This window comes from Pimephales promelas, chromosome 2 (assembly GCF_988280905.1).
Source record: "Pimephales promelas chromosome 2, fPimPro1.hap1.1, whole genome shotgun sequence".
In the NCBI taxonomy this organism is placed as follows: domain Eukaryota; kingdom Metazoa; phylum Chordata; class Actinopteri; order Cypriniformes; family Leuciscidae; genus Pimephales; species Pimephales promelas.
The window spans coordinates 13,502,293-13,527,394 of NC_142770.1; the positions used below are offsets into that span (position 1 = coordinate 13,502,293).

General features: G+C 38.3%; 2 protein-coding genes and 1 long non-coding RNA gene across 4 annotated transcripts in view; 2 read left to right on the top strand and 1 right to left on the bottom strand.

The window, feature by feature from the left end:
* The window catches only part of cpamd8 (C3 and PZP like alpha-2-macroglobulin domain containing 8), a 37,838-nt gene extending 19,702 nt beyond the window's left edge, over positions 1-18,136 (top strand). Inside the window, exons 28-43 of one of the 2 annotated variants that reach the window (XM_039695046.2) lie at positions 1,677-1,833; positions 2,174-2,248; positions 4,124-4,289; positions 4,371-4,457; positions 4,543-4,679; positions 6,997-7,152; positions 7,405-7,467; positions 8,020-8,267; positions 8,771-8,858; positions 11,010-11,084; positions 11,248-11,353; positions 11,503-11,613; positions 12,464-12,676; positions 15,316-15,390; positions 17,538-17,746; positions 17,845-18,136. In XM_039695046.2, the coding sequence (XP_039550980.2) occupies positions 1,677-1,833; positions 2,174-2,248; positions 4,124-4,289; positions 4,371-4,457; positions 4,543-4,679; positions 6,997-7,152; positions 7,405-7,467; positions 8,020-8,267; positions 8,771-8,858; positions 11,010-11,084; positions 11,248-11,353; positions 11,503-11,613; positions 12,464-12,676; positions 15,316-15,390; positions 17,538-17,734 (1,954 nt within the window). In that variant the 3' untranslated portion in view covers positions 17,735-17,746; positions 17,845-18,136. The remainder of the gene's footprint in view (positions 1-1,676; positions 1,834-2,173; positions 2,249-4,123; positions 4,290-4,370; positions 4,458-4,542; positions 4,680-6,996; positions 7,153-7,404; positions 7,468-8,019; positions 8,268-8,770; positions 8,859-11,009; positions 11,085-11,247; positions 11,354-11,502; positions 11,614-12,463; positions 12,677-15,315; positions 15,391-17,537; positions 17,747-17,844) is intronic. The other variant, XM_039695047.2, reaches the window with a different exon arrangement.
* LOC120495455 (uncharacterized) lies at positions 1,689-21,457 on the bottom strand. The gene is made up of 3 exons (XR_005626054.2): positions 20,821-21,457; positions 20,019-20,150; positions 1,689-1,827 (listed from the first exon to the last, which is right to left on the bottom strand). It is a non-coding gene; the product is annotated as an uncharacterized LOC120495455 (long non-coding RNA).
* On the top strand, positions 20,146-24,979 carry cimap1d (CIMAP1 family member D). Its single transcript, XM_039695049.2, has 4 exons — positions 20,146-20,773; positions 22,178-22,288; positions 23,493-23,606; positions 23,749-24,979. The coding sequence occupies exons 1-4, from the start codon at positions 20,725-20,727 to the stop codon at positions 24,225-24,227; spliced, it is 753 nt and encodes a 250-aa protein (XP_039550983.1). The 5' UTR covers positions 20,146-20,724; the 3' UTR covers positions 24,228-24,979.
* The last annotated feature ends 123 nt before the right edge of the window (positions 24,980-25,102 follow it).

A 25,102-nucleotide genomic window follows, 5' to 3' on the forward strand; every position in this document is an offset into this window, starting at 1 on the left:
CCCGCTTTTGTTTCTAGTCCAGTTTCAGCTATTAGCACAGATCATTTATTGCCAGGTGAACAGCAGCTCCAGAGCTGGGCTAATATTTCCCAGCTTGGGCTGAATGATAGGACAGGAAATTGTGGTTCCTAATGAAAAGATTGGCCATAATGGTTCAGCAAGTATTTAATGTCCCCATCAGCGCCTTGGTGCTCTAGTAATGCCAAGGCCTTCAAACCTAATCTGCTTCAGTGGAAAGAGCAGCTAATGTTCTGGAACTCAGTGGAATTTTGTATTTATAAATGCCTGTTCAGAGTTTCGTAATGTGTGTGGATGTCTTCGAAAGATGTTTAGAGCAGACCTGGCAACCCATCTTCTGGCATCAGCATGTCTGGATCCAATGTGAGCCACATGCGGCAGTAATCTACTCTACATCCCCTAGTAACCCCCAGCAATCCCACAAACTCATGTAAGGTTGCTCTAGAACCTGAAAGACTTTCTCTCATGGACCACTTATGTAGAAATGTTGAATATCCTGGCTACAGGTAAAAGTGAAAAGAGGTCAACAACAATTTCTGTGGACATGGATAGAAATAAAACCCAGTTTAATATTACGAAGGTCAAATTCTGTTGTTGAAATTTTGGGCTGCCTTAAAACCACATTCAAAAATGATATGCTTAAGGTTAGTAGCTCTTCAACCTCGAGTTTATTATTGAATGCTTGAAGTGGTTCAACACAGATGTTTCGGAATCATTTTAAGAGCCCTGTTTGCCTTGAGAGTCCTGGCAGTGGTTTCCGAGCATTCCAAAGTATTAGGTAAGGTGACTTCTTACAAGGATCACATTGTGAGAAAGGCACCTTGCAAACTTCTGATTAAATGTCTTGTGCAAGCCTAAGTAGAAGAATCAGGGGTGTCCCCTTCACTTTTCTGCTCTTTAAATCATCTGAACACTTTCTAGAAACTTTCCCTTGGGTCAGGCAGTTAAAGACTCTGACACGGTATTACTTAACATTATAAAAATTCCTGAAGGCTCAATGCTCCAGTCTTACAACCTCTCTTGGGGAACATAACATTCAAGGCCATGCCTGCAAGGACTCTGTAGTGTTAGTTGTTTGGGTGTTTGTCTTGACATCCCTACAGCTCATGCCTTTGGAAAAAACTCGATGATTGTTTATTTATTGACCTTTATTTTAAGTGAGGTCACTTGTATCATCATCTGGCTGCTTTCAGGAATGCTGTCATGACATGCCATGTTGAGTTAAAACAAATCAGAACATGGTTTACAAGTTTGTTGAGCCTTGGTTCATTTGACTCGCAGAGCTGAAAGCATTTACAAGGCAAAATCACTCAGCATTTCCATTAGCTGTTTCTTACACTTATGAAAGTTCATCGTTGCTGTGATGTTTTCAGTAGCTTTCAGTTTATGGATGTATGTATTCCTGCATGCAGAAACATACTTGATTTGGCAGTTCACATCCACACTCCATATATTGACTGTGTAGCTTGACTTACAGTGTTTGAGTGTTTGAGTAAGTTTGATAGGCCAAGAAAGAAAGTAGTAATGGACAAAGACAGTGGACAATTTGTGGGTAATGTCAATTGTCATACCTTATGAGACTGATTTTGAACTTTCTTGCCTAGAATGAACTTGTATAAGACATCAGTGTTGGTATCTGTTACCTCTTGGTCCTCCAGGTTGACTGCATTCGTACTGAAATCGTTTGCCCAGTCACGTGGCTTCATCTTCATTGATCCTGAAGAATTACGTTCAGCCAAATCCTGGCTGATCACTCATCAAAAGAACGAAGGATCGTTCCCAGCAATGGGCCGGATACTCAACAAAGACCTGCAGGTACATAAATGGAGACTACTTATTGTTCAATTCTGAGTACCTTTGAGATTTCAGGGACATGGGTGAACAAGGAAAGGTCCATATGGAATTCTATGCAGTGGTGCTATGGGATCCTTATACAAAAAGGATAGCTTAGATCAAGATATGTTTACACTTGACACAGATCCTTTCTAGAAGTTCTAGAAAAACTATTTAAAAAACTGTTTAGTTGTCTCAGAACATTGTATAATTACGCCAGTAGCCCTTAGGTTTACAAGTTCTCGTCAAACTGAGGAAGCTTGGATAGAGGTGTTATTTATCATCACTCTGGTGAAAGTTGCTCTGTCCAATTCCTTTTAAGGGTGGGATTCATGGAAAGATCGCCTTGACTGCGTATGTGGTGGCAGCTCTTATGGAAACTGGGATTACAACCGAGGTGAGAGATCTTCCACATCTTGTTTACCCTGTATCCCATTAAACTACCTCTCAGTGAGGTCTCTGACAACCTTTTCACACAAATTTCCGGGATCCGTGTTAAGACGGCATTCTTGCTTCGTAAGATGATGGATGTGCTGGCAGAGAATCAACAGTATTTCTTTCAGCCTTGTGATAAGTAATCTAATATGGAACTTAGAAGCTTGCTGTCTAAATCTAAATATGTATGATAAGGACATGCAGAGACAATTGAATTCTTTTGAAATTTTCACCCTGCTTACATTAATTTCTTCAAACATAAGAGATTTGACAATTCCATTAATTGCACCATGACAATGTTGCCCAGTTAATGCATACATACGTTCGTTGTCATTAAAAAAATGCAACTTGTTAACAAAAACAAGCTGTCAAAGGTATCATGTTTGCATGCAATTAATTGGAACCAATTAGACTTGCATGATGATGTTAATCATTATTTAAATATTTGAATTGTTTGACAGCCAAATTTGACAAATCAGACAAATTTGAGTAGGTTCAGTCATTTGTACAATCTGAGTTTTCATTAAAAGAGTAGTTCACTTTAAAAATACTTGCTGATAATTTACTCACCCCCATCTCATCCAAAATGTCCATGTCTTTCTTTCTTCAAGAAGTTTTTGATGAAAACGTTCCTGGATTTTTCTCCATATAATGCACTTTACTGGTAACCAAACGGTCTAAGGTCCAAAAGACAGTTTCAGTGCAAACTGCAAACTGTTCAAAGGGCTTTAAACGATTCCAGACGATGAATAAGGGTTTTATCAAGCGAAACAATCGGTCATTTAAAAAAAATAAATAACAAAGTTTAAGTTTTATAAGCTCAAATGGTCACCTTGCTCTGTTCTGTGATGTGTGTTCGTGACTCTCCTGTTCAAAATGAACTAATCTTTTCCACGAGTCAATTCGTTCATTTCGTTCGTTGAATGAACCAAATGACACGAAAAAAGATTCATTCATTTTGATGAACGAGTTCAAACGCGCATCACAGAACAGAGCAAGGCGACCATTTGAGCTTATAAAACTTTGTTATTTATTTAATAAATGAGTGATCGTTTCGCTTGATAAGAGCCTTATTCATCGTCTGGAATCGTTTAAAGACCTTTGAACAGTTTGCAGTTTGCACTGAAACTGTCTTTTGGACCTTGAACCCTTTGAACCGTTTGGTTACCATTGAAGTCCATTATATGGAGAAAAATGGAATGTTTTCATCAAAAAACCTTAATTTCTTTTCGACTGAAGAAAGAATGACATGGACATCTTGGCTGAGAAGGGGGTGAGAAAATTATCAGCAAATGTTTTTTAAAAGTGAACTACTCCTTTAGCAAAACAGCACCTCATAACTTCCTGCTGAAGATTAGAGCTAAGTCTTTCCCACCTACACTCTGACATTTCGCTTTGGTAATGTGTGGCATTGTAGCCTTCGAAGTAGAGACAAAATGATTAACTTCAAAGATCCACATCTCTCACTCTCAAATCGACTTGATGAAAAGAATACCAGTCAGATTAGCGTGCATGCCTGCTCAGGGCTAGCGTCCAGGTTCCATGAGAAAAAGGACATATGGTAAAGATAAAAGTCAGTCTGCCGATGCTAAGCAGATGAAAGATCATTAGCGAGGTTGTACATCTCTTAGGAAGAAAAAGCTGAAGGATTTAAATGGATTTGTACTGAAGGTATTTTGAAATTTAGCACCTGTAAAAGCGAAGCGATGTCTTAACATATTTGATCATTTTTTTCTCTACACCGTAGTAAGAAGTATGTTCAGAGACACTTATTATTATTCAGATTAACTCTATTATCTTCAGCCAATGAATTGTTCTGAATGGTGTTTTTATTCAGGATGAAAAGGTTGCAGTTGCTAAAGCAAAGGCGTTTTTGGAGAGCAACACATACTCTGCTGACGACCCGTATACCACTGCTCTGTCCGCATATGCACTCACTTTACTTCGCAGTCCATATGCTCCATTGGCTTTGAAGCGACTGAACCACATGGCCATCACCCAAGGTAGTTTATCAAGGTGTATTAAAAAAATAGTTATTGGTTGCAATTAGCATGTTGTTGATTCCAGTTTTGCTATCTTTGCAGATGGTTTCACTCATTGGAGTTTAACTGGAAGCACTGTAACTGATGAGGACACATTCATGGGCTTCAGCGATGGCCTCTCCCAATCAGGTGTCTGTCTATCAATCAATCCATCAATCAGTTAACTCACAGACGATATTCAATTTAACAAACTTGTTTTCTGTTGCTTTTTTAGTTGTGTCAGCTGAAGTTGAGATGACGGCTTATGGTTTACTCACGTACACGCTTCTGGGTGACGTGGCATCGGCCCTACCTGTTGTTAAATGGCTGTCAAAACAAAGGAACGCCCTGGGAGGTTTTTCCTCAACTCAGGTGACAAATACGTTTTTCAGTCCTTGTTATTGGGCTACATTTTGTTTGTATACTACTTCTATTTATTGTGCAGTATGTATACAATCCAACAGTGTTGTGCCTGAACACGTTCATATTTTGGGCGAACGTGAACTGAACGTACTTTATTGCTACTTTATTGCGCTCATATTGGGGTCTGTAAACGCATGCTCTCTCAGTTTAACTTCGTGCAATAGGGTGCCAGATTTTTATTCAGCCTTCCGGGCGAAAACCCGGCTAAAACACACGTAAACACAGGCCTTAATATGTAGCAAAAAACACCCAATCTGGCAACACCAGCCACCAGTGTCGCACCGTGGCCACCGTCGACAAAGCAGCGAGCGAGAAGGCGTCGTATGATCATTTAAAAGGATTTTATGAGGAGGTCGGTGAGGATGGGAAAAATCGTACATTTCTGTGCAAACTTTACCCGTCGATAAAATAAATAATATGGACTGTGGCAATAAAAAAAAATCTCGCAACATATGGAAAAAAAGAACTATGAATGAACTAGTTAATTTTAAAATGTGCGAACTGAACTTTGAACTAGTTCATGTGTAGAAAGTGAACTTTCCCCCAACAATCTCACGTGCAAAAGTGTGCAAATTATGTATCCCACAATGCAATGCATTCAATCCAACAATGGTTGCATTTGTAATAGCATTTAGGGCTGCAACTAACGATTATTTTGATAATCGATTAATCGGACGATTATTTTTTCGATTAATCGATTAATCGGATAAAAAATTTATTTCATTTTTTGTTTATTACAACTAAATAAAACCCTAAAACCCTAAAAACCACACTCTTTTGTGTGTTAAACAATCTACTTAATACAGACAACTTCATTATAAAGAAAAACAACAAATAAAAAAAAATATATATGACCATAACCTATGACAAAAATGCTATTGTAAACTAGATGTTTACTAGAAAAACTTAGCCTAAAAATATCACAAGTGCACAATAATTTTATAAAATCTGAACATTTAGTGAAAAAAAAAAAACATTCCTTAGTGGGGAACAAATAAGAGACAATAAGTGTAGCACTAACTCTGGTAAAACGTTGCACATTGCTCTTTGTATTGTTATACATTCATGAAAAACATCTTAAAAATCAGATGCACCGCTGTTTTAAATGTAAAGCACAGCTGTTTAGTGAGGAAGCAAAATATAATAGATAGGACAGAACAAGAAAGGCTATTAATAAGCTTTTATTGCGCAAAAGTATTATGACATGATCATGAAAGAGCTGCACAAAGTATCGCGAGCGCTGAATGATGCCCTTGACGCAACACGGAGTCACAGGGCGGCGCGCAGCTCTTCAGTGTCCGCCGCATTAAAGTTAAAAGCACCAAGGAAAGAGAAAGACATATTGACTGTGTATTATACAGTATCTTTGCAATAGTTTATTAAGCCTTTTCTTTTAACAGTTTTAAATTTCAGTTAGGCTACTGTGCACGTGAAGAACAATTATAGTGCGCCGACTCTACTATAGGCTAGTGTTGTGATCTAACAGACACTCAGTAGAAAGTGATTAAGTTACAGCAATAAAAGTCTAGCAAGATAGTCATTATATTACGAAACCATAGACCTTTATCTACGGATCAATTATAATAATAACATTGAATCATCTTGGAAAGAGTTTCATCATGTTAACTGTTGTAACCGAACGTGACGCGCTGTTTGAACACCGAATAGAGAATGACTGACAGCCGCAGTGGAGGGGAAAGCTTAGGTTAACTTTAATTTAATTACTTAAATATACATTTCTATCTCACATTATACTATAGTATGGCTTCATAAAGTATACACGATTAACGTAGGTCACCTATTTTGGTTTCAAAACGGAGAATTTGCCGAAAGGTGAATGATTTTCGTGTATGCTGCATATTGATAGCGGTTTCCTGATGCCCGCAAATTAGTTCAAACTCACGGAATCAAGAGCGCGCATGCGAGACAGAAGATAATGTGCTCCAAACCGTCCGTGTTGCGCGCGCGAGACAGGGTAGAGCGGCGAGGGAGAGAGACTGCGTGTGCGCCTCATGAAGCGCATGTAAGAAGCGCATGTAGCATGTAAACAATCCCCATGACGTAATCAGACCAACTAATCGATAATGACATTCGTTGACAACGATTTTCATAATCGATTATAATCGATTTTATCGATTAGTTGTTGCAGCCCTAATAGCATTCTACTCTGTTGGATACAAGTAATACACTAGAGTGCACAAACAGAGTTTAGGTTAATTGTGCGTTATTAAACTTGGGTTCTTCTCCATTTTTTATTCAAATACAGGATACTTGTGTGGCATTGCAAGCCCTGTCTGAATATGCCATCCTGTCATATGTGGGTGGGGTCAATCTCACCATATCTCTGGCTTCCACTAATCTGGATTTCCAAGAAACGTTTGAGCTTCAATGGGACAATAAGAAGATTCTTCAAAAAGCTGTGGTAAAAATCACCCACAAACACTACTGACATCTCTACATTCTACTGTCAGAGAGGTATTTTCAGTGAGGGCCTGAACTTGATATGCCCCTCCTCTCAGCATCTGCTTGGCACATCACCCCATTTTGTGATTAGCAGTGTCAGTTTAAATGCGTGTAATTTTAATGTTGGACAGAGGCCAGTCGGTTAATGTATTTGCTTGTGCCGGTAATCTGATTGATAAGTCATGCATTTTCTCTCTCTCTCTTTGTTCAGATACCCAGCATTCCAACAGGACTGTTTGTCAGCGCTAAAGGAGAAGGCTGCTGTCTAATGCAGGTACTGTTTCTGGCAAACTCAATACCACATTCTCTCTACGGATAAACGCTTGTACCTTCGTCCTCCTCCTCTAGAGGCGAATCCCTCCGCCAGCTCTCTTTACAGGGGAAATTCAGTACTAATGTTCACATTCCTGACATTATAATGGAAAGATCTGGTAAAATTTTAAGTAATTGTATGCCAGGGGTATGTTCTTTTTCCTGTAATCTACCCTTAGATAGGATGGTCTACTCAAATAGTGTTGGTACGATGTCCCTTAGAAACAATAGACTCATTCTAGGCCACAGAACAGCTAAAACCACATCAGCACCTTGACTGTTCTGTTTTCAGGACACCCAAATCCTTTACACTACACTTTTGGCACGTACAGTAGATAACACAGTTTGTTCTACCGACATGAATGAAACCTCAAATTTTTTGTCTCGTTTTTAGGAGACCAGGTGTACGACGTTACTCCTGGTTGTCCATAAAAATACATAAACACAAAAAAAAACTAATTGGGGTGCCAGGCAAAGACATGGGGATTCATCATATGCTTGTCTACATCTCCAGATTGATGTTTCCTACAATGTGCCTGATCCAGTGGCTAAGCCAGCCTTTCAGCTGAAGGTCGACCTCAAGGAACCCAGACAGGAACAGCACATCTTGCCTTCCTCTCGACACATGTCTTCTCGCTCCCGTTCTCGTGATGATAACCGATCAGAGCTGAGTCGCAAGCGAAGGGCTCCTGTAGATGACGAGGACCCCGCGGCCCACAAAGATCACCTGGACTACAGTGTTACTTTGGAGGTTTGCACCAGGTAACAACGTCTACAAAAGGACTTGCAGACTGATCTCATGAAATGGCGCATGTATGACACGCCAATTCGTATTTCCAGTTTTGGCGCGCTATCGACACGCATAATCGTTTTTTTAGCATATTTATGAACGCCGTTGACTTCACGTTAAATTACTGTATAAATACAGTATATGACCTACCCCAACCCCCCCAAATCCCCAAACCTACCCGTCACTGGGGTTAATAGCATTTATAGCATCGCTCCCCAAATGTAGATCTACATTTTGCTTCGTTTCGCTCGGACATTTAACGGCGTGTACATACACGCGGAATAATTCGGACATTTAATGGCGGATAGCTCAAAATGCGTATAGATAACCCGCCACTTGACTTGAAAGTGGCGTGTATGTTTACGCAAAAGTCATGATGCCATGTTGGGATTTGATAAATTTTTAAGTGTATTTACAGATTGATTCTAGATTTTAGAAGCATGTTTACAGCCCAACTCCCCCTGCACTTCCTCAGGTGGCTGCATGCTGGCTCATCCAACATGGCTGTCCTAGAAGTCCCTCTGATATCTGGCTTCCTTGCGGATGTTGAAAGTTTGGAGAGGGTAAGATTTCTCTCTCTCTTTTTTTATAGTTCTGTATTATCTTAATCTTTTGTCTCTTTATTATATTAACTTCCCATCCTTTGTCACGCACACACATTTCACATTATTTAAGGTAGCTATTTAATAAAGATTGACAAGGTGTCCCTATAATAGGACAGTGCATCTCTCTCGCTCGTTTTCCCTTTCTCTCTCCTTCTCTGCATGTGTCCTCTTGGCAGATGGACAGAGTTTACATCTGGAGGCCATTTCAAAGGAGGCAGTATGGCGCGGAATTTATCAGTTTTTCACTCTCTCACGAACACACACATAAACAAACACACAGAAGATTGGGCATTCATATTTGGGTTGTCAAATAACATTGAATTATATAAAAATGTGTAAATTGATTTAATAAATTTAATTAAAATTGTATTGATAAAATTATATTCTTTACAAAGTCCAGAAAATATCAGAATTATTATCTATTAACTGGACTTTATTTAAGATATAATAATAATAATAATGGCCGTTATGTTTTTATTTTATTGACACTCCTGGCATATAATTAACATGGATATCATTTATATTTATTACAAGTATGTTTTATAACTGCATTACATGCTGAGGATGAAGACAGTTATATATAAATATTATTGGTTCATAAAAGTTTCTGGCCACAATCATATTGTGAGGGTTATGCAGCTCCAGCTGGGCTTACAGACCCTCCACAGGACCGTAATGCCCACAACAGTGGCTTCGAACAGGAAATGCTCAGGGTCAACCAGCCCAGCCTCCTCCAGCTGGGGGTATATGGGTAAATGGAGGTTGGTTTAGGTCACCACTGTTGTCCCCAGTCAACTGATTGTCCCTCATTAGTCATGTTATAGGTCCCAGGCCTCATGTCCTCGGCGCTAGTAAACCGACGTTACCTCTGGAGCCGTATAACGCGAGCTGACTCGACGCTCACCGCGGTGGAACGTGTCTCATTAGCGCCATTAGCCAGTAACGAGCTGGCTTTACACAGCCACCTCTGGCTGGCTCTATGTTTATTGCATGACCCCGGCTGTTCACATTCCTCGTTTCGCTATGGGAAACGAGATTGCTTACACCGTCACGTCTCATTGTTTTAATTTATAGTAAGGGGGAGGACATGCTTGGAAGATTGTTTGCTTCTCATATCTTCCACAGTGAAAATCAATACTTTTTACAATGAACAGCGCTATAAATGTCGCAATTTCGACAACGATCTTTGGTCCGTAAAGCAACAAGTTTCCTTTTTTAGATTTGTATTTTGGCAACATTAACAAGCAAGGCTTTCTCTGACACTGCTCTCTGCTGTGGCTTTTGGACAAATGAAATCACTCTTGGTCATTTATTTGGGGCTGTAGTCATACTGTGTATGTTTGTGTATGCGTGTTTATGTTCGAATGTGTCCTTGTGGCGCCAGCTCACATTGGGCCTCTCATAAACTGTGTCCAAGTGCTCGCCACCTTTCTCTTTCTCACTCACACACACGCATAGGATGTTAGAATGCATTTGGGAGGAAGCAGTGTACAGATACTCACATACTGTGAGAAGCAAAATTGAAAAAACTAACTTTATGCAAATTTGGAGTGACATTAGTGTGATAGCTAGCAGGTTTGAGAAGATATACAGTGTGAAGGTAAAGAGATGGACCACTTGTGGTGTCTGAAAACCAATGGGAAGAATCACAACACATAATATAGTGGCTAATCTATCCACATTATTTTTCAATGCTTTTTACTGAAAATGTGCGAGACTTCCGATTCATTAGCCGCTATAGGTAAATAACTAGAAGTGTGTAGTATAAATTGTGATTACAACACTCAAATGAACCATTCATATTCATGGTAGACTTAGTTTACTTTTATTATACAACTGATGGTACATAGAAAGTGACTGAGACATTTTTTCCCCTCATTTCTCATTTTAGCGTAGCTAGCTTGATGCTAGCTTGTTTTGGAGAATCTTAGTTAATGCCCAAAACTTATCTGGCTAACCACTTTCATAAAATGGCTTTATTAGTTTTGTCCTTGTAATTAGTGTACTGTGAGACAAAACCATTTGTTAAATGGCACATTAGCTTTAGCTTTGAAGTTAGCATTTTTTACAGTGCTAAATAATCATTCTTTCTAATAATCTTGTTCCCAGCTGCTGTTGGATAAGCGAGTGGGGCTAAAGAGGTATGAAGTAGACGGAAGGAAGGTTCTTTTCTACTTTGACGAGGTGGGTTAATGTTGCGTAATGACAGCTTGGTGCACATTTACACAATTTGAGAGCTGTATGTTAAAAAACTTGAGGTTCAAGTTTCATATAACTCCAGGTGTTTTGTCAGGGGGGCGCATTAAAGAATTGTTGTAAAATCCCTTGGTCTCTTGTCTTTCCACAGATTCCCAGTCAGTGTATGACCTGTGTGGCTTTCAACGCCGTGAGGGAGTATATTGTGGGCAAGACAGCTCCAGTGCCAGTGAAAGTCTATGACTATTATGAACCAGGTAGGTTTGGTCAATGCTACTGCATACAAAAGAGTACCATTGTAGTACCAGAGTACAAAACAAAAATGGTGATTTTTGTTTTTAGATGGTAATACCATTGTACTTTGGTATACGAATATGGTAATCACATTTTGATTGACTTTGTACAGCATTTGAAGCCACTCGTTTCTACAACGTGAGCGAGAGCAGCCCACTAGCGCGAGAACTGTGTGACGGCACCACATGTAATGAAGTGGAAAGCTCCAGCAATCATTGGACAGGTCAGTACATCAATGTCTTCTAGTATATCTACTTCTAATAGCACATACTTGACATTTAAAGGGTCAATTTTAACATTGAGCTCATTTTTTGTACATTTGGAGTGCTGTCAGTACAGACAAAAACGACAAACATCTTAACATCCTTGATTTGTCATTATGAGTGCACAGTGAGTCGTTTTATTAAGAGTGACCACGGTCAATCTGACTGCAGTAGATGTGAAAGATATGAATAAAAATGGTGTTAATTCAGCCAGCTCACATACCTCTATTTGCTTCCTGTTTTCGGTTGAAGCCCAAAGTAGTCGATTGTCGAGTTCACGCGCGATCATTGGTGAATATCATCACAAACCTACCACTGTGTGGTGTTCTGAGAATATCAGCTCAAATGGATAGTTCATCCGAATCAGATGTTGAACACACGGAGGAGGTTTGAGACTAATGATCAGTAATGATGGCGTGTGTGAGATCGACAATCGACTACTTTGGGCTTCGACCGAAAACAGGAAGCAAATAGAGGTATGCGAGCTGGCTGAATTAACATCATTCTTATTAGTATCTTTCACATCTACTGCAGTCAGATTGACCGTGGTCACTCTTAATAACACCACTCACATGGCTGTGCACTCGTAATGACAAATCAAGGATGTTAAGAGGATAAAAGCAGGTTTAGAACATGCCCCATTGAAGTCAACAGGGTGCGAATTTTAAAAAGACGATAACACGGTGTAGGCAATACCGATTTTTGTCGTTTTTTCTGTACTGACAGCACTCCAACTGTACAAAAAAATGAGCTCAATGTTAAAATTGACCGGAGTTCTCCTTTAAGGACTATTTCACTCCCCCCCCCCAGGCTTTGTGCAAGGCGGCCAGTGCAATAACATTTTTGACTGTCCGGAGGAGGAACATTACGAGCGCTGTACATGTTATCGTGACTGCGGCTATGACGGCGAGCCAGTGTGTGGTTCTGACGGCCAGATCTACCAGAATCAGTGTCAGATGGAGGTGTCCGCTTGCAGAAACAGCACACGCATAGAACAGATGCCCTTCAGCCACTGCCCACAGAGTAAGTTCTGCAACCTACCTGTGAATTTATAGCCTAGACGTGTCTGCAAGATATGAAAACCCTTGCGCATCTTAAGGAGCCCAAGGTTTTGTAAAGCTGTACCGTTTTTTGCCAAGATTTATGCCATGTGATCTCGAACCAGGTGCTACCCTCTCCAGACACTCTTAGATGAAGTCATGCTCATTGCATAATTAGAGACATGTTTTTTCCTTCCTTTTAAGAGGTTCATTTGCAGGACTTTCAGATACACACAGGCACTGACATGTGCAAGAAAAACCGCAGATGTTTCAGGCAAACAAACCTTCGACCTGGGGGATGGATTCAAGCAAATCTTCTTAAGAAAGGAGCTCAGAAATTTAAGATAAATTGCAAGAAATTTGGAATAATTATACGTGAAAAAATCTTAAGATCTCAAATATTTACTTAAGAATATATTTTTCTAAATATTATACTTAATAAGAAGATGACAGGCTTCGGTGTTACAGTATCTGATTATATGGCTTGCAGTTCAACTCAATGCAATGACTTTTTGCACTCCCTGCTAATTATATAATAATATTTTCGGCTTGTTGGGAGTCCAGCAGTCAGAGTCAGGGACTTCTAAAGTGCCACATACTGTAAAAAGTTAATTTTAAAGAGCCTGTCGCTAAATGGAGTGTACTGTTGCATTAGCACTGTATTAGCACATTAATGGCATACCTTTGCTTACTGATTTAAGACAAATTAGAGGTTATCCTAACTTTAAGAGGGTATTTATGATGATTTTTAAGAGCATTCTTTTCAGGAATTCAAATAATTTTTATGTTGTGTCTTTAGCATCTTAAGAAAAAAGATAAGAAATGACTTTGGGAATTAAAATGTTAAAAATAAGAAGAAACAATAGCAGCTAAGAAAAAGGTTTTGCGAATCCGGTCCCTGGTTCGGATCACCGTAATGTGGATCAGAGCTTCCAAAGCATCATATTGGTCTCCTGTTGAGATTTTGTATCTTGCCACTTGACATCTGGTTGCTGTTTTTTTTTTCTCATATTAAAAAAAAGATTAAAGCCTTATCTACTTGTGCTTCAAAGACAATCAAAGTGTTTTCAGTGCTTTGCAATTATCCATGTCCAGACATGCCCGATTCAAGGAATCAAACCCCTGTTTTCGCAAACTGAGAAAGACCGAGGTGTGTGTATCTGCTTTGGTAGGAACAGCTGTTCAGGTGCTGCATTTGCGGATGATATAAACACATACATACTCTCATACACACCAGTATATGGTGTATTACAGGGTTCTCCAAATAACAGAGTGCTTTTGTCCAAGGCCCTTTAACAGTGAAAAGAAAGGGGGGGGGGGGGGCAGAGGGTTAGAAAAATCCTGTCACATTCCTTTCCGACGCGCGGACCAACAACAAAGGGGCTTTTTTTGTTTTACAGAGGACCGCCATCAGGAAGGGGACACAAAAAAAAGGTTACGCGGGAAATCTGTGCCAATGTGGTAGGCCGTGGTACCGTGTAGGGCTTCGCGATTGTTTTATTTGCAAGAGAATGGTGTTCAAAGTTTTAGGAGCTGTGCAATGCACCTTAAATCAGAACTAGTTTTGGGCTAAGTTTAGGTCGTTGTCTTTTTAATCTACTTAAGATACACTTACACAAGTTAACTTAATTAGCTTTATATATTCGGGGTTTCACTGAAAATCTCACATTTTTCTATAATAAAAGGATAAAAATGTATATATTTTTTAAATTATTTTAAACAATTTTACATTTCACAATTTTAAATATTGTGATTGTTTCCCAACTTTCCTAAAGATTGTGTTAAAATTAGATTAATTTTAAGATTGTTGTTGATGTTTTAAAAATTCAGATGTCTTATTGATTTATTTTTGTTAATCATACAAATTGTCTGTTTCAAATTATGAATTCAAAATTCTTTAGTGATTTCAGTTGAGCTTTAAAAAAATCCTAGAAGTCTCCACATCACATTTTTATATAGTAAAATGTTTTTAAAAATATGCAGAATAATTATTTTAAATGATTTAACTGGTTTGTTTTAAGTAACGTAAATATTGTAATTATTTAAAATATATATATATATTTAGCCTTTTAAAGATTGCGATTTTAAAATTTTTAATTAAAAAAAAAATTAAAGATTGCATCATTAAATTAATTTCAGGATCATCAGTGCACTTTTTTTGGTGTGAATCAGTTCAAACTGTCATTTCAAAGAATAAATTCACAACCCTTCAGTGATTCTTTTGGAAAAAAAAAACATTCTAGATGTCTCCATCACATTTTTCATATTAAAATGTTTTAGTGTAAATACTGTATACATGGCTAAATATTGATTTTTATTGTCATTTATTGTTAAGTTGGTTCAACATGTTGGAAAAACGTGAGAAAATGAGCATGGGGTAATATAAAGCTTAGTTTTGTGTTTTATTTTGTACATTTAATTATTTCTGACAATAACAGCTGATTGGTTGGAATGTCGTACATCAAAATATCAAACCTAGTGGCATCACAAGTGCAAACAAATGATTCTAGACCTAGAACTGGAAACCAGAACACTGAGCAAATAATGTATCCAATTAATGTAAAGTATTGCAATGGACATAAATGAGCATGACTTGTTTACGTATCTATGGTCATCTTACAGTGGGGGAGGCCGTAGTAGAGCGAGAACATGCTACAGGAGAAGAACCAGAACAGGAACCTATACTCATTCCTGCAGGTATCATCCTCTCCTCTTCCTACTTTTCTTTGAACACATCTGCGTCAGTGCCTTGCAGGTGTGAGCGTGTGCCACACATGGGCAGGTGTTGAAGAGTTCAACAATCAGAAGCTACATGTCAAGAAGCTTATGCGTGCACAGGCCTGCATATCAGCCCAGACTACATTAATGCTCGGATAATTCGCATCCCAGCCTCCTGTCGCTCAATTCGCACCCTCCTGTATAGGGTTCGGCCTTTTCAAATACCATTAACTGCGAGCAAAAGCTTGCTTGCTTTGATTTGAAATCATTCATCAGAACTCGCAACTTACATATTTAACAAAGCAAAACTAGCCCCTGGAACCTGCTTAAGTGTTCCCAGGTTGGAGATCAATACTGTACTACAGTATCTTTAGCAGGATTTATATCCCTCATATTCTTCACTTTAATAACCTCATTGGACAGATCGTAACATGAAATTGCACTATGAATAATGTACTTCTGTCCTGTTTTCCAATATTTTTATTGTAAAATAGGACAGAAGTATGTTATTTTTGTAGTGCATTACCCTCAATGGTTGTAATTTGATGATGACAACATTACAACCATTTAAGTAGCACAATTAGTTCTTAAGGCAAATTAGAAGTGTGTGTGTGTGTGTGTAGGCATGTGTGTCTGTGTCCTCTGGAAAACTCCCAGACTGATTAGACTGTCTCTTGTAGAGCTGTTAAGACTTGCCCTGTGTTGTGTTTGGGCTGAGAAAATGTGTCTATAGGGCTGTGGTTGTTGGGGTTCCTCAAGGTTATGGTTTTGGCCCGCTTTTATTTTAAGTTTCTTTTACCTAAATCCCACCTGTTTAAATGTTTGCAAGAATTTAGTCCTTTTTTTTTTTGCTTCAGGTAATTACCAAGTTTGTTTGTCTATTAATGCTTGAGGTGACTCTTGGATTTGTCATTTGTAAATATGTTTGGGAAGACTCTGCGTAGCAAAAATATGTGTTTTGTAAATCTGTGAGAGCATTTTCTAGACACAGATTTAGCTTAGTCTTAGATCGAAAATGTTTTTTGAAGCACAATCATAACTTGCAGTGATGTCTAACCCTAAAAAAATCTCAAAAAGATTTGAAAAACAAAAAACAGATATGTCAAATAATCTACATTTATTTTACTTTTCAGTTATCTTATTTTTAGGTATGTGTACGAATTATATTTTATTTTCAATGAGTAGCCTTCAATTTCAGGTATAATGCCAAACCGCAAGGAAGACATTTATTATCCTTGATGATTAAGTGGTGCTGAGCAGCTGTGTTGACAAAAGTCTCTAAGCTGGGATTTGACTTTTTTTTCAGTTTTTTTTTTTTTTAGGGATTTGACTTTGTTTTTTTAAACATTCTCTGTGGAAAAATAAATGAGTTAATATAGCCAAGCTATGAATTCAGAACATAAAAGATACAGTTAAACACTTATTAAAATACAGTATAGGACAGTAATATAATCGGTTAGGGTTAGGAATAGACTTATATATATATATTTATATATATATATATATATATACGAAGAGTTCAGATGTAAAAGCCTCTAAGTGCCATTTGAAATTTTCTTCTAAAATGATCATTTTTATCAAGCTTGTATATTTAAGTTCAGTAATTTCACTTAAATGGCAATGAAGATTACCTATTAATTGCCATTTAAGTGAAATTACTGAACTTAAATATACAAGCTTGATAAAAATGACCATTCTAGAAGAAAATTTCAAATGGCATTTAGAGGCTTTTGCATCTGAACTCTTCATATATATATATATATATATATATATATATATAAAAAAGAAGATTCTATTATTCTATTATTATATTATTATACATACATGGTATATGCAAGGATCACCCCCTACTGGCCATTTTGTACATGCATTTTTTTTTTTACTGAATTCATGTTTGACTGGCAATAGATATTTGCTAGCTGCAGTTATTATTATATTCTTTTTGTATTAATAACTGTTAAAATATCAATTTAATTGCAAAAACATGTTTTTAGAAAAAAGAAAAGTGGCCCAAAAACATACACTTGGGAAAAATCTGAGATTTTTTTGTAATTTTTTTATTATCTTTTTTTCCAGAAAAAAAGAATATCCCTGAAACAAATTTTCATAGCTTGTTTTTTTCATAGGAGAGGAGGAACCAGGTTCTATGGCTGAAGTGTCCTACTATTCTTACGAGTACGACCCTGACACGGACAGCTTTTCACCAGAGAGTGAGGAGAAGTTAGTGCCGATAGAAGAGGAAGAGGAGGCGGGAGACACCGCACAACTTCTTGGTGGACATATCCTCACAGTGGACACAAAGGACTCACCTGAGCGATGGTGAAATACAATTCATGTATTGCTGTCACTTAAATAACTTTTTCATCCAAGAAATGTCAAACATTTACGTTTATTAAGCAATTTTTGTCTGTTTCTCTGCCCCCTTTACAACAGAGACCATGCGAATGCGAGAGCTCCACATTGTACATTCTCTGTGAATATGTTTGTGTGAAAGAAGGGCTGGAAAAGAGAGGTGCCCTCAGCAAGATGACAGCTCTGCGTGTGTATGTGTGTGTTTGGAAAGAGAAATAATATCAGTACTCTCTGTTTTTAAATTAATTTCCATAGCTCTTTACGTTTAGTGATGGTATGACGTCTCCCTGTATTCCTCTTGTAATCTAGTTTTAATAGTCCAGTATTTATGTTTGTAAGTATAATTCACCTAAGAATCAAATATTTTATTGTTTTTGTTTTCTATCTGTGGTATTTATTTGCAGCTAGTGCCTTTGTTCGTATGGTTAATTTTTATTTTATTTTCTCACTTCCATGGTCAGATCCTCCCTTCTTTCTGAACACAATCTACTTGTGTGGTTTTACACCCCGTTAATATGCGCTATGATTGAAAGTGCACTTCCAGAGCAGGTCTTTCTTACGAAATTGTGTGTTAAGGCGTGTAGCTACTATTTTTACTTATTGGTGTCTGGTTTATTCCCCTGCGAGGAGACTGCAGCTGATAAATAAGCTTCTTTTCCAGTCACCCTATGCTAAATTAGTCTTTGAATCAGAGAAAACCAACTCTGATACATAACCTGGAATATGATTTGTACAGAATGTAAGCTATTTTGACTAAACTGCAATACTTAATAAAAATCGGTAGACCCATAAAACTATATGCACCCGCAGAACTTCAAACAAAACTCCTCTGTGATCATTAAAGGAGTAGTTCACTTTAAAAAAGACTTTTGCTGATAATTTACTCACCCCCATGTCATCCAAGATGTCCATGTCTTTCTTTCTTCAGTCGAAAAGAAATTAAGGTTTTTGATGAAAACATTCCAGGATTTTTCTCCATATAATGGACTTCATTGGGAACCAAACGGTTCAAGGTCCAAAAGACCGTTTCAGTGCAAACTCTCCTGTTCGAACTCGTTTATCAAAATGAACGAGTTGACTCTGGAAAAGATTCGTTCATTTTGACGAACGAGTTTGAATAGGAGAGTCACGAACACACATCACAGATCAGAGGCGACCATTCGAGCTTATAAAACGTAAACTTTATTATTTTTTTTAAATGAGCGATCGTTTCGCTTGATAAGACCCTTATTCATCGTCTGGAATCATTTAAAGCCCTTTGAACAGTTTGTACTGAAACTGTATTTTGGACCTTGAACCGTTTGGCTCCCATTGAAGTCCATTATATGGAGAAAATCCTGGAATGTTTTCATCAAAAACCTTAATTTCTTTTCGACTGAAGAAAGAAAGATATGGACATCTTGGATGACATTGTGAACTACTACTTTGAGTTAATTATATATTTTGGTAAATCTGATTATGCATTCAGGTACCAATAAGAATGTATCAACTCTCAAAGGCCATACTTCTCTATCTATGCAGAAAATGCATTCGCAAAGTGGCCTATGTGAATTTTGAAAGTCATTGTACATTATAATGACCTTAGATGAATTTAACCTCAATGATATCACATACAACACACATACAACAAAAAGTCAACGAGAATAAACTTTATATGCAATCTGTATTGTGTGAAAGCTTTCTGCTATGCGTGAACCCCAATTTGCATACTCCCTGTCCTATATGATATGCAAAATTAGGATTAGTGCATACCAAATCATAGTATGTTGAAAATAATATCTCAGCTTAACTATTTTGTGTGGATTTTCAATAATATTGCTCACAATCTGTTATAACAGGATTTTTTTTTTTTTTTTGGCAATGGTCCTTGGATGTGTAAAGTCCGAAGTTTACTTCAACTGTACAAATACACTAAGCATTTGCTTGTTTAAACTAGAGTATCTTTTAACTTGTTGGCGCAACAAAACAAAACCCCTATTTAACCGCTTCAGCTTCTTCAAAGCTCTCTGAAACTTGTTTAAAGGTCCCAGCGACACATCGACCCCATGTGTTTCTGCGTCTGCTGGGTCAGCTATTCTATGTCTCTCTTGACCTCCATCTCCAGTTACCACAACATCAGACAGCACTGTTAATGTTTAATGTTTGTTTGCTGGACAGTGAACATGTTCACATAACTTACCTCCAACTTCTTGTGATTTTAAAAAGCACTCCCATAATTGTATACAACGCATGGATAGGAATATGATGGTACATACTCTTTTAGATGTTTCTTCAGATGTTCTCCTAGCTTCTCAGTTGCTGAGGGGCCTGTCTATGCAGCTTTGCAGGGGGGCCCCCAGCGCCTGGTCTCCCTGGTGACCCAAGCTTGATGATGGTCTGTCTTTGCTCTGATGAACAGAGAAAAGCATGAACGAGAAAGGGTAAGTGAGGGGAGGGATAGCCTGATGGAGATAGTGTTACATGACAATTAATCCAAGTGAAGACACCTTTGTGCTTCTGTCTCTTGAACGCATTTGTATATTTAATGGGTTTGGCAGCCCCTGATTGAGTCAGTCAGGTTGAATGAAGATTACTCCAAAGCATCAGTTTTCCACTTGGGTGACTTTGGTTTTGACATTATCAGATGGTGGACGGTGGAGAACTTGTCCAATTCAAGAGAGGTCAGAAGCAGAATTTCCTACTGATTTAGAGAAGCTATGAAGATTAAAATGAAGAGGTCCTCGGCTAACCATCACCTCAGCTTTGACGATATTCTGAAGATCTACACCTACTTTGGGGTTTTTGCAGCTTGGAACAACTGAAGTGAATGCTAATTCCTCCTTAAGCTCTGTTAGCTTACATTTTATGGAAAAGTTTTTCATAGAGATTTGATATTAAGTAAGTAGGTCTCTAACTCGGCGGCTAACAGACGATATATTTCTTGAAGTAAATGGTTAAACAGTCCCAAATGCCATCGTGACTATGAGTGAAACGGAGAGGAAGCGTCCACTCATTGCTGGTAGAGAAAAAGGTGAGCTGTTATGTTTGTGAATACTAAATGCTATGCAACAATCTTACCTTCAATGTAAGAAACTTGTGTTTGGAGGAAATATTAGCATGAATGCTGCCTCTTGTTCAATCAAATTGGTGAACCGAGTCCGACGTTCCAGCACAGCAGCGTCATCTTCGATTTTTAGCGAGGCTGTGAGGGAAAGACAGGCTTCATATCTTCAGCGGGTTATTCTATTATGTAATTAATGTTTTATTTCTTGTTTTATATTTCTTGTATTATTCTGCTGAAGAAACACTTTAAAGACATCTTTCCAAGACATTTCGGAAGTCAAAAATACTCCATGATGTGAAAATTACAAGCGATTTAGGAGCTTTATACAGGGGTATGCCATTGAAAAACCTATAATTATGTTATAAAATCCAAAAAAATCCTTTACTCTTTCCCTCACATACATATCCTCGGTCGTGACGACAGCCTGCTCTGAGGGAATTTGAATTTCAACGGTTCTTTTTGCAAGCTACATGGTTATTGCCGCTAGGTGGCGACAATTGACTCTTTATGAATGAATCATTAAATCTTTAAGTCAACCGATTCGTTAGTCAAACTGATTCATTCATAAAGGTGTGCTGCTAGGAGACGCGTGAAGTTCAAATCAATGCTTAGGACTATTTTCATTGGCGGAGTAAAAATAGACAAACTGGCAGCATAATTGCGTCTAAATACATTAGGCTACTCTATATTAATTTATCGTTTATCGAAAATAAAGTAACTCTTGTTTTTGTTGTATTGTTTAAATACGTTTTTAAAAAGTGAATAAAAACATCACAATAGCTTTAACGCAATAATTTTGGTTGACATAAGGGTTATTCTCACTGTTGCATTGTTTGTAAAGCTACTTAGGGAAAATTGAGCTGCTAATTGACCTTTTTTTCTTTCTTTCTACCATAGCAAACCCAGTGATGTATTTTGTAACAAATATTATGCTTCCAATGTTATTATGTCCCCATCAAATTCTCATTTAAATGGAGAGGAGTTACTTTTTAACACTTTCAGGGAGGTTACAATAACTGCCCAGGCCTGACAAAACATGCTGAAGTAAATGTGAAAGAATGTTCTGTGCTTCCAGTAGCCCTTCTCATGCACACAAACATTTGTGGGCTGATGTCATGGCATTCCCCTGGTAGTATCAGAGAAGAAATAGCCAAAGGCATTGTCTGTCTTCCACTCCAGGAAAAACCATCACGCCACTGCGATGAGCTCATATTCCTGCTGGGCTGCATCTAAAGGGTGTGAATCTCCCTAACAGATTCTGTCACAACTGCCTGCCAAAAAATGCATCACTAAATATTTCTAAGTACTTGCACAAGTAGGGCTGTGCATATGTTGTGCACACATGACATGTGTTTTCCAATCTTGTCACAGGGCCAGGGCCTGGTCGATACATCCTTCCACCGGCTATCGGCTTTGTAGGCCACGATTTTACCAAGTCAACGAGTCCTGCTTACTCCTTCCATGGCAGGATGAGTAACAACAGTGAGTTTGTAATGACTTAGCCGGTGAAATAATGTGCAGTGAAATAAATCAGAGAATAATGCAAATATTAATGGAAGTTGGAACCCTATTTTTCCAAAAAATCCTGTTTGCTGATTTTTACATGAGGAACATTTGCAAATCATCCATGTTAACATTTTTACTTAGGGATAGTTCACCCAAAAATTGAAAATCTGTGGTTACAAGAGGTAAAAACGATATAAATGCTGTTCGTTTTCTCACACAAACCGCTCGTTTCGTGTCTTAGGCCATCAATGTGTACTTAAATTTACGAGTCATTAAATCATGTTTAATTTAGACTTCTCTGTGCACGCTCTTTGAGGTGGTGACCATAGACCTCCATTATATGACTGATAGACATGAACGGTTTGGCCTAAAAATATCAAAACTGAAAATACTGCTGAAACAAACACACCTACATCTTGGATGCCCTTGAGGTAAGCCAAAACATATAAAAAATTAATTTCAAAGTGAACTATCCCTTTAAATCATTTAGTTCATAATCCTGTATTTTGCTAATGCCACCACAAGAGGGAGACAGCTACTGTAAATTTCCAGCAGCTAATTTATTTTATTCATATAATTTTATTTCACATTATTATTTTAAAGGATAGGGTATGGTGCTGCTACATTGTACCTCAAGCCAATTTTTCTTGCTTCAGATTGGATTCAAAATATTTTAATTTTCCCTTTTATTTCAGAGTGATCAGTGAGCAAACACACACGTATAGGCCTATAGTAAATTATGTATATGATTTTCATGTAAAATCATACCACAAAGGAAGTTAGTGAAAGCCATTTTACCCCAAGTATTTCATATACTTTTAAGAATTGAAATACCTCAGATGGTGCACCACTTTTTATATTTTTTCTTATTCACTTTCGCCACCTCTTAACTTTGTTATTATTTTTGCATTACAGTATGTTGCGCATCTTGGATCTGTGATATTTTGTCACATTTTAGATTTCATATTTTTTGGCATTAGAATAAAATTCTGCTACATTTTATTGCATGTGATAAAATCAAAAGGGTCTTGCAGCCCACATGTAGCATATTTAACAAAATAATTGCAAATACAAGTAGTTCTTGTTCGCACAAGTATAGCAACACGAATACTGTGATGTTAAGTGTGACAGTTTCTTTCCTAAGTGATGTAATGCTGTTTATTCTGCTTTGGTCATACAGTGCATAGCATTGACTGTAGTCCAGGGCCTAAATATCATATTGATGCCAAACTGACTCGCTTTGGACGGGACGGCACTCCCGCCTATTCCATACATGGCAGGATGGAAAATCGAGGTAAGTCGGTTATTCAATCAGTGTGTCATTTGTTGAAACGGTTAGTGATTTACTGGTCCACCTATGTCAAAACCACCAGGAAACACACCAGCTGGAATGGACTGAGTTTGACAGTTACCCTTGTTGTATCTGACAATTGCAGCAGGAACCTTCTCCACCCCTGGACCAGGAGCATACAGCCCTGAGAAAGCCCCTCTGTGCAGCACTCATCGCAAACCGCCGTCCCACACCATGGGCTGCCGCACTCAGTATCGCACCGTGGACACCGTGCCGGCCCCCAACAGATACACCCTCCCTTCTCTCATGGGCTCCCACATCCTGACCAAAACATCCAGTGCCAGTTACACCATCTCCGGGAGATGCACGTCTGGAGGTCCGGCCGAGGACTTATCCAAGACTCCAGGTCCTGGTCGATATAACCGCACAGATCCCAGTGTCTACCTCCCGAGGCAGCCTGCGTTCTCTATGTTGGGCAGACACGCTGCTGCGAGGGAGTCCACACTTGTACCAGGTCCTGGAAGTCATAACCCAGAGAAAGTGACCGTGCACAAGCCCAGACCTCCTGCTTTCTCTTTAGGGGTCAGGCACTCAGAGTTTGTGACCCCTTTAGTGGTAGATTAGTAGCATAGACCATTTTAGTGTTTTGTGGGCGGAGCCTACCTGGTGGCAGAAAGCAAGTGAGGGCCGGGGTCTCTGCTGGATGGAGTAATGGGCGTGGAGAAAGTTATTTTTCGTTGTTGCGAAAGCTGTCTGACAGGGTTTCGGGTGGGTTAGGGTTAAGTTTCGGTTGTTGCAATTCACTTTTCGGCACGCCCATTACTCCGACCAGTCCAGCAGCTATCCCTTATTTTGCCGAACAGGAAGCTTCAGGAACTGTGGAAGCAAGCCACAGAATGAAAATATTAAAAATGTAATATGAGTTTATATCCCACAATTCTGACTTGTAATTCCAAGTTTATATCTCAGCTCTGAGAAGAAAACATCAAATTCATGCTTTGATAGTAGGCTAATCATCACAGGTTTCATCAGTTCAGTCTGTCCCTTCAATGGCTTGCAACTATAAACAGCTTCAAAAATGCAAAACATAAATTTTGGCAATCCTTTATTGCATGGATCTTGTCCATTTTCTTCCTTGTTACCAGTTTTTTCTGCTACCACAACAAATGCGCAACTGTAGTGATGCAACTGTGACGTCGACTTCACAAATCGTCTATTTTGAAGGCTGTATATGTAATTACTACTTTTCCTGGATTTTCATCAAAATTTCATCAGATTCTTAAATATGTTTGATATCTTTCATACAGTGAACTCTGATGTTGGAAATATTGACCAATTAATTTCCAAGATGTTCCTGGTTGCTTTTCCACACACTAGGCCTAAATAAAATTGCTGATATTTTTCGTTCTTGGATATATATATTAAATTTTGTGTGTGTATATATATATATATACCAGCATGTATATTACCAGCTAGATTTTTATGTATAGTGTGATGTC

Excerpts from the sequence above, each read along its gene's own strand:
- cimap1d (XM_039695049.2), top strand. The coding sequence starts at position 20,725 with ATGAGTGAAACGGAGAGGAAGCGTCCACTCATTGCTGGTAGAGAAAAA. Across the intron at positions 20,774-22,177 it reads CATTGCTGGTAGAGAAAAAG|GGCCAGGGCCTGGTCGATAC; the intron begins GTGAGCTGTTAT and ends ATCTTGTCACAG. Across the intron at positions 22,289-23,492 it reads TGGCAGGATGAGTAACAACA|TGCATAGCATTGACTGTAGT; the intron begins GTGAGTTTGTAA and ends TTGGTCATACAG.